Source organism: Beta vulgaris, chromosome 8 (assembly GCF_026745355.1).
Source record: "Beta vulgaris subsp. vulgaris cultivar EL10 chromosome 8, EL10.2, whole genome shotgun sequence".
In the NCBI taxonomy this organism is placed as follows: Eukaryota; Viridiplantae; Streptophyta; class Magnoliopsida; order Caryophyllales; family Amaranthaceae; genus Beta; species Beta vulgaris.
Genome location: NC_079209.1, coordinates 20,048,105 through 20,057,860, shown reverse-complemented (window position 1 = coordinate 20,057,860; position 9,756 = coordinate 20,048,105). Strand labels below are relative to the sequence as shown.

General features: G+C 37.9%; 1 protein-coding gene across 1 annotated transcript; it reads left to right on the top strand.

Moving 5' to 3' along the window:
- The first annotated feature begins 5,195 nt into the window (after positions 1 to 5,195).
- LOC104882931 (uncharacterized) lies at positions 5,196 to 6,242 on the top strand. The gene has a single exon (XM_010667354.1). The coding sequence runs from the start codon at positions 5,196 to 5,198 to the stop codon at positions 6,240 to 6,242; it is 1,047 nt and encodes a 348-aa protein (XP_010665656.1).
- Positions 6,243 to 9,756: the final 3,514 nt, after the last annotated feature.

Sequence of the window (9,756 nt, the reverse complement as noted above, 5' to 3'; positions counted from 1 at the left end):
CTCAATATATAAGAAAAAATATAGTCATGTGGGGTCTTGTTTGATTCGTCTCAATAAGTACTTTATTAATATTCAATTATTATATTTTTACTAATATGTAATGAAAGATATAGTGATTTTTAAATATAAGCATGATCTGAACTGATCTGATCTGAACTTATTTTTTCTGATCTGATCTGATTAGACCTGAAATAAGCAAAAATAAGGTGAAATGAACATAACCTTAATTCATATTTAGACTTCCTTCCATATCATATTAGTAGCCTAGTTCCTATGGATTATGAAAAAACAATCAGATCTTTACCCCAAATTTAGACTTTGCACATACATTATTAGGATTAGATTTTGGGATCAATTTTGAAAAACCTTTCCGAAATCTAAACTTGCAATAATTGCAAGGGAGCCCAAAGGGCAATTTTCGTCACATTTGTATAAAATTGATCACCGAAATCTCTTAAACTTACAATCTTCTCTTTCAACAATCTCAAATCTCTATAAATATAAGCAAAAACAGCCTGCGCCAACGCAACCTTAGTCCCTGTAGCTAAAACATTCTATAATTCAGATTATTAATTTAACTAGATTAATAACTAATCCATATATAACTCACTAATTGATTTCAACCATAACTAACAGAAATATAGTCAAATATAATCTTGCCATGTGTTGATAGAATTTAAAACAACATCAATAACAACACAACAACAACAACAACAACAACAACAACAACAACCACAACAACAATACAACAACATAACAGTAACAATAACCCTTCAAGAACAACAACAACGACCAATAGCAACCACTACAACTCCACGCAATTAAACTAATACTCCATAATCAATTAGCTAATCATAATCAAATCTTGAAATAAACAAGAATCCGATTCTAGATTAACTCACTAAAATATGATTTATGTCCAACTTAAACAAACTAACAACAGCGAAAGAGCATCAATAACAGCAGCGACGAAACAACGACAACATCACGAAGTAGAGAGAGAGAGACAACGCTACGCAGTAAAACACCGGCGAGGAGAGGCGAGGCTCCGGTGACAAAAAGAAAACTCCGGCGAGGGAGGCACAACAGGCGAAGGAGAGAGAATTGGTGGGGTTCCACAGTTTGAGTGTCGGTTTTGGGGTTTGTGGGTTTCACGGGGAGAGAGAAAGGTTTAAGGGGGGTGTTTTTGGTTTATCCTAAACTTCTATCCCTTGCTGTAAACCACGATGCAGTAAATACATAATACTAGGAGTGGTGATTTTTTTTTTATTGTATTTGTTGCTTCAAAAAGGAAAAAAAAATTCAAATTAAATAGAAGTATATATAGAAATATACTACAAAGCTACACTAGTATTAGGTTAAAATATATTAAATTTTAAAATTAAAATATTTTAATAAAATCGATTCTGGTTAGAAGTAGTCTCCTATATATCAATAAGAAGAATATATACGTATCATAGTGTATTATGTTGAAAAAAAATTGAATTAAAAAATTAAAATATTTCAAGAAAATCGGTTTTACTTAGAAGCGGTTTCTTATTTCAAAACAACTTTTTTAATTAGTCAAATAGTTAAACTTAAGAGACTGGTTTTATATAATCAATGGTTTCCTATATTTAAGTAATGGGTTAGTAACCTCAACCGGTCTCCTATAGGTAGTCTCTTTGGCCATTTTTGTAGTAGTGACGACGGGGATAATTAAGAAATTGGGACAAAATATGAACGGAGTATGATAAACTAGGTCTAGTAAATGCCAAATAAATAAGTCGGCCAACTAACCTCTGATAATGCTCAACGTTTTCAAGTAATGGGCTAGTAGAATGAGCAAACTTATGGTTCTGCTCCATAGGAAAATTAACTTGCTTCAAGATTACCCAACTCAGCAATGATGTCAAGAACATATTTTTCGTTGGCACAAATAGACCAAGATCTTGATTTCGAGCAACCTCAATACTACCCAGAAAATACTTCAATGCACCAAGATCTTTCACGTGAAAGTACGAACACAATTACTTTTTAAAAGCAATAAGAGCAGTGGAATTATTGCCATAAAGTATTAAGTCATCCACATAAACAAGAATGTAAAGTTGAACAACACCCTTCCGATAAATGAACAATGAGTAATCTGAATATGAATGTTTAAAACCATATGCTTTAGGAGAATGAGCCAATTTTGCAAACCAACATCTTAGTGCCTTTTTCAAACCATAAAGAGATTTCCACAATCGACAAACCTTACCATTGTGCGCACCCTAAAACCTGAAGGGACTTTCATATACACTTCTTCAGTCAAGTCACCATGCAAGAATGCATTATGTATATCCATTTGATGTAGCTCCCAGTCTTTAGCAGCAACAATAGCAAGAAAAGCGCGAACAATGGTAATTTTAGCAACGGGAGCAAAAGTATATGTGTAATCAATACCTTCGACTTGATGATTTCCAAACACAACTAATCGCGCCTTGAGATGTTCGATACTTTCATCAGAATTATATTTTATTTTATACACCTGACGACTACTTCTAAGAGCTTTCTTCCCAGGAGGAAGAGTCTCCATACTCCATGTCCCATTATGTATGAGAGCCTGAATTTATTTTTGCATTGCTTCTCGACAACTTGGATCTTTCATTACTTCCTTGAAGGATTGAGGTTCAATACCAACAATGACAGCTACAATAAAGTTACTATGTTCCACAGAAAAACGAGCACAATTAACAAAATGTGTGTTACTACCAATTTTAGAGGATGACTAAGCATTTATTATTGTACATTGTATTAGGCCCCAAAGGGTTTAATATTTATGTTAATATAGAAGCCCAATCTTAATAAGAAGCCCATGAAATAAGGTCAACAAAAGTCAAGGACCAAAAGCCCCTGAAAGAAGGACAAAAGAAGTCAAGGACCAAATGAGGTATTCAGGAGATCGAAGTTTAACGACGATGAAGAAGTGAGCAGTTAACAATTTGATCATGACGCAAGCTACGTGGGCATCAGAACGTGGTTATTCCAGCCCTAGAAAAAGAAAGTTATGATTGAATCAAAGATGATTCAAATCATTTTCCTCCAAAGATGCATGGGAGTTACGTATCACATTGCTATATAAATAAAGAAAGGATCAAGCAAAAAACAACAAACACAACACACAATAACTTACAACTTGCTTTCCAGCGTAGCCTTATCCTAGCCCAGCCAACCCCCTTCTAGGGTTATAGTTTAGTTCTTAGATCTAGAGCATGTACTAGTGCCGAGTTTGTTCATCTTCAATTTTAGTCGCAACTCATGGAGGTAATCATCTTTGTGTTTTCCCTTTAATTGTCCAACTGGATTATCCTCATATGTGTTATAAAAGTTTATTCTAGAAGTTTGTGATATGAATGGGAATATTTGGCTTTAATAAATAGATTAATTATTGCGGATTTTGTACTATTTAATGTTTTTCGCATGAATTTATTAGGCGTTGTAGTTTAACCAATTAGATTACAACAAAGTACGTTAGCAAGGTTTTATCAAATTAAAACCAGTAACCCCCACGGACTAAGACTCCTGTGACATTTAGTATCAAACTATTGGGTGTGCATTGACTTGTTTGCAAAGTCAACCAACTGAATTTGCACTAACAAGTTATTTTGGCGACCACGGTTGGAGGAGAAAGATTCATAATTAAATTATGAAATTTCTTCTTTATAACTTCTACAATTATTAAAAAAAAAATGCTAGAGAGAGAAACTCCCCCTTCTCACTAGAAAACACTGTTCCATTGCTATCTCTTTTAGTGTAGCTTAACACTGACGCCATGGGAAGAGGGCGAGCTAGGAAGAGTGCTCAAAAAGGGAAAGGGAAGAATAAAGGTTCAGGTCCGTCATCATCTCCGGTGAGGAAAACGAAGAGTGTAGATGAAGTAACGGGGGTTTCTGCACTGAACGTGCCTAGCCCGATATCGGAAAAATCGAATAGAGCAGAAAATGAAGTTAATATGGTGGAAGCGGATATTCCAGGTGGGTCAGGGAAGAAATCTGGGCAGAAGATGATGGGAGAATCGGTGCTATCAGAATGGCTCAATGTGATACAGAGTAGTGAAAAAGAACTGCGGTCTATGAGAAGGCTCTCATGGGCAGAGGATGTAGAACTCCAGGAAAATCAGGTTAGTAACACGGAAAACCTTGTTAAAATTGATTCTGATGACATTCAAGAGGAGGTAGAGTTTTGGTCGTCTGCTGTTGTTTGCTTTGTTTTAGGGGCTAACCCAGCTTTATCTGTCATGGATGGTTATTTTAGGAGAGTATGGGGGAAGCTGGGAATTAATAAAATAGCCATGGTTAGCAAAGGCCTGTTCATTGTGAGATTTGATTCAGTGGAATCCAGCCTTAAAGTAACGACGGGTGGGTTCATATTTTTTGACCAAAAACCGTTGATTGTTAAGCTCTGGGACCCTGATATGTCTTTAGACAAGGATGATGTTTCAACTGTTCCTATATGGATGAAATTCCCTCAGTTACCGTTTAAATATTGGGGGGAGAGAAGTTTGCACAAGATTGCTGGTATGGTTGGGAAGGTGAGCAAAATGGATCAGGCAACAAAAGAGAAGGAGAAACTGAACTTTGCTAGGGTATTGGTGGAAGTTGGAATACATGATGTTTTACCTGAAAACATTGTATTCTGTAATGAGCATGGAAGTAGGGTGGAACAAAAAGTGGAATATGAATGGAGGCCTATCAAGTGCTCTACCTGTAAGGGGTTTGGGCATGAGGGTGAGAATTGTAGGAATAAAGATGGTAAGAAGATATGGGTGAAGAAAGGAGAAAATGTGAAAGATACTGAAGGTTTTCAGCAAGTAGGAGGAAGAAAATAGCCTGTGCAGCAAGTAGCTCCTGTGATACAAACACATAACTCATTCCATGTATTGAATGAGGAGGCAGAGAACCCTATGAAGGAAAGGAATGGTGTTGATGAAGTGCAGGATGTGGAGTTGGATAAAAGAAAGAATGATGCTGATGATACAGGGATGCATTTGGTAGATAAAGGCCAGGGGGTGATAACCCCTACTCAAGATGGATAGTATCTTGGCATGGAACGTTAGAGGGCTAAATAGCAGAAATAAACAGAATGAAGTGAGAAAGTTCATAGACTCTCACAACATTAAGCTCTTTAGCCTTCTAGAAACTAGAATAAAAGTGAAGAATCTTGGTAGTATGTATATGAATGTTTGTAGTGGGTGGTGTTTCACTCACAATCTGAGTTGTCATGAAAATGGGAGAATCATAATAGGCTGGTGTCCTAATGCCTTTAATGTTGATATTAAGGCTGTGAATAGCCAATTTATCCACTGCTGGGTTCAACCTAAGACAGGGGCTGCTGGATTTGATTGTACCTTTGTGTATGGATTTAATGACCAACAAAGTAGGAGTCATTTGTGGTCCGGACTAAAGCAAATACACCAAGGGAGGGTGGGTGCTTGGTTAGTCCTAGGAGATTTTAATGCTATTAGTCTATCTGATGATAGAATTGGTGGCATTGTGAGAAGGTCTGAGCTTACTCCAATGCTAGACTGCATGAATGAATGCCAACTTAGTGATATTAAAGCTACCGGAAGATATTACACGTGGAGTAATAAACAGGAGGGTGATCACAGAGTGTTATCTAGAATTGACAGGGTGCTTGCTAACCAGATGTGGATGGATAAATATGATAGTGCAGAGGCCCATATTCTTCCTGAGGGTGACTTTGATCATACACCTATGCTGGTGTGTGTATACCCTGATGTAAGCCTTAAGAAACCATTCAGATTCTATAATTACTGGTGTCACTATGATGAGTTGCTTGTGATTGTTAGAAAGGAATGGGAAATGCATGTGTCTGGGTGTGTTATGTATAGAGTGGTTCAAAAATTGAGGAACATAAAAATAGCTATTAGAAGGATGAGAAATAAGGGCTGGACGGATGCTGAAATTGCTGTTAACAGTGCAAGATCAAAAATGGTGGCTGTTCAAAATGCAATGCATGAGAACCCCAGGGATATTAGCTATTGTAATGCAGAAAAGGAGGCTCAGGCTACTTACAAACAGGCTCAAAAAATGCTCAACTCAATGCTCCAGCAACAAGCAAAGCTCAAATGGTTAAAATGTGGTGATGAAAACTCAAAAGTTTTCTATCAAGCTCTCAAAGCTAGAAGAAGACACAACAGAATTCATGCCATACATGACATGGAAGGAAACTGGTTGACTAAAAAAATTCAGGTGGAATAAGCGTTTGTTAATTTCTACAAAAACTTGTTCAAAGGGGTTGAACAACAGAAGAAGGTGATGGATGATATTGTTAAAAAGGGTAAACTGATCACTGAAGCTCACTCTAGCGTGCTGCTTGCTGAATTCACTAAGGAGGATGTAAAAAGAGTGATGTTTAGTATTCCTAATGATAAGGCACCAGGAATTGATGGTTTGAACAGCTGCTTCTTCAAGCACTGCTGGGAAGTGATTGGTGAGGAAATCAGTGAAGCTGTGCTTGATTTTTTTAAAACTGGAAAACTGCTGAAAGTTATTAATGTGACAACTTTAACCTTGATCCCAAAGGTTAAAGTTCCTGAGAATGTAAGTGAATATCGCCTTATTGCCTGCTGTACTATGCTCTACAAGTGTATCACTAAACTGCTCAGTGAGAGAATGAATAGTGTACTTCCTGAAATTGTATCCAGTAATCGGTGGGCCTTCATATCTGGTAGAAGCATACTTCATAATGTCTTGATTTGTCAAGATTTGGTGAAGCACTACAATAGGAAAAACATGAAAGCTGGTTGCATGATGAAGTTGGACTTAAAAAAAGCTTATGATTCTGTCAGTTGGGATTTTATACAGCAAATGCTAGAGGGGGTGGGATTCCCTAGGAAGTTTATTGAAATGGTTATGGTGTGTGTTAGAACTCCTAGGTTTTCCATTATGGTTAATGGGGTCCCTACTGGGTTCTTTGAAGCACAGAGGGGCATCAGGCAAGGTGACCCAATGTCCCCTCTGCTTTTTGCTCTTTGTATGGCCTACCTTGACAGGATTCTCTCATATGTGGAGGTATTAGATGGCTTTAAATTTCACTCACAATGCAAAAGTATGCACCTTAAGCATCTGTGTTTTGCAGATGACTTATTGATGTTCTGTCATGGTGAGTGAAATCCATCTATATGTTATTACAAGGCTTCCAACTATTTTCTCACACATCAGGTTTGGAGGTCAACAAGCAGAAGTCAGAGATTTATTTCACTGCATGACTCAGAATGATATTCAAAGAGTTGCTGAGCTCAGTGGGTTAAAGTTGGGAAGCTCCTTTTACATACCTTGGAGTGCCTATATCTACTTCAAAGTTGAAGGCTAAAGACTGTCAAAGCCTAGTTGAGAAGATGGTTATCAGGATAAGGGTGTGGGGAACTAGACACTTGTCTTTTGCAGCTAGATGCCAACTAGTTAATAGTGTTCTCATGAGTATACACACATATTGGGGGCAGCTCTTCATTATACCTAAGAGTGTCCTGAAAGAGGTGAACTCAATATGCAGATGCTTTTTGTGGTCTGGCACTCACAATGACACAAGACCTGGAGCAATTGCTTGGGATAAGCTTTGTAGAAACAAAAAAGAAGGTAGTTTGGGTTTTAGGGACACTGGACTATGGAATATGATAGCACTCTGTAAGCTTGCCTGGGGTGTTGCTCAAAAGCAAGACAATCTTTGGGTTAAATGGGTGCATCGCATTTATATCAAAGATGCAAATTGGGAGAACTATACAGCCCCTGCCCATACAAGCTGGTCATGGAAATATGTGTGTCAAGCAAAGAATATGATGAATGAGAAGAATAATGGAGGGCAATGGCTCATGAATGGGCAGTTCAGCATAAAGCAACACTATCAGACCTTACTGAGTGGAAGCAGACCTGTTAACTGGGCTAGATATGTTTGGAATAGATACTCCATTCCTAAACATAGACTTATTATGTGGCTTGCCATTCAAAATAGATTGAAGACTAGACATCGACTCAAAATGATAAATGTATGTGAGGATGATCAATGTCTACTGTGCCAGCAGCAACAAGAGACTGTAGCTCATTTGTTATTTGAGTGTAGGTTCAGTGACCTATGTATCTCACAGGTTATGCAGTGGTTAGGGGTTACATGGAGACCAAGGAATCTGGTCCAGCTATGCAGATGGGCTAGAAGTGGATACACAGGAAACAGGACTAGGAAAATGGTCCTACTGTCAGCTATAGCTGCTACTGTGTATTCAATTTGGAGGAATAAAAACTCTGCTTATTAGGAGCAGGTTCTAATGACTGTTAACAAGGCAGTACATGAAATTAAAATGAATGTAAAGCTTCGTATTACTCAGATCCTTAGTGATAAAGTCAAAGAGAGAGATAGGAGATGGATCCAAAATCTGTAATGTTGGGCATGTCCAACTGTAGCTTGTTGCTGGCTTGATAGGCTAGCTTTAGGTTGTGCTTTGTGATGGTTGAGCTAATGAATTTTACTTATCTTCCAAAAAAAAAAAAAAAAAAAAACTTCTACAATTTAACAGTTTAAAACAACCATTATTATTTTTCTTTAAATGTTGGATATACGTTCTCGAATGAATAGCGAAGGTCCTAAAGTTGAATCAACCTCCCGAAACATGGAAAATAATGATTCAATACCTTCAAAGACTAGGGTACCAGAGGATAGTGGTGAACCAAATCATCATGTCCTAGGAGAATCAAATGGAGAAACTCCTAAAAGGGAAGTTTCATCTCCAAGCAGCACTGGTCGTGGATTTGTACATCAATTGTAAGAAAAATTCACGGATATAATAAAACAATTATGATTGGAAGCCGGAGAGAGTAAAAGACAACAGTTTGATTCTAGCTACAGAACTCTAGCCCATGAGTTAACCAAAGTCTGCATTGATATCCTTCAAAAGATAAGTGAGGAGAATAGAGGGATCAAATCTAGGCAAATTCACCGAATACTTGTAGATATCAATGATACTATGAGTGCAACTTTTACGGCAATGTCAACGTCTCTTTCTACTGAAGTAGTTACTCCCTTAGAACCGCTAGTTGAAAAACACTATCAGCTAAATGAGAAACTACTTAAGGTTTTAGAAGAGGTCCCACTAAATAGAACACAAGAAGATCGTGGCATAACGTCAGATTTTCCAATAGCTTACCCACCAAGGGTACATTTTTCCCATATTGAAAATAGAGATGACATGGTCTCAAATGATCCACAAACTTCCTCCCATGAGCACCAAACAAGGAAAATTCCCTTGAGCCTTGGAGAGAATAATCATGAAAACTTTAGGAGAAGTGATGGAATGGCAGCGGGCGTGGAGCCATGCTGGCACCAGGGGTCATGACGTCACCAACCTTCATTTTCCATGGGTGGTGGACACTTTGGTGACAACACACACCAATTTGGACCATCCCATGGAGGACAGAGGCAAGGTACCTTTGTTGCAAACAACAATAGTATACCTAACGCATATATGTCTCCTAATCAACCAACTATAGCTGGGAATCCTTCTTCACCCTCTACTTATATGCTTTACCAACTACCTATCATTGGGACGTCTCATTATGGGAATGCTCCAAGCTATGGTCAGAACCAGGCTCCACTTGCTCAAGCAACTAGTGCTTATCAGGATGGAATACCCACAAATGGCGTAAGGAATAACCAATCCTAACTGTGTGCATCGTCAGGAGGTTCCTATGGGAGGTTCTCAAAATCAACCTTTCACACCTAATC

Bases quoted from the DNA above. Each gene is read 5' to 3' on its own strand.
- LOC104882931 (XM_010667354.1), top strand. From the start codon at position 5,196: ATGAATGTTTGTAGTGGGTGGTGTTTCACTCACAATCTGAGTTGTCAT.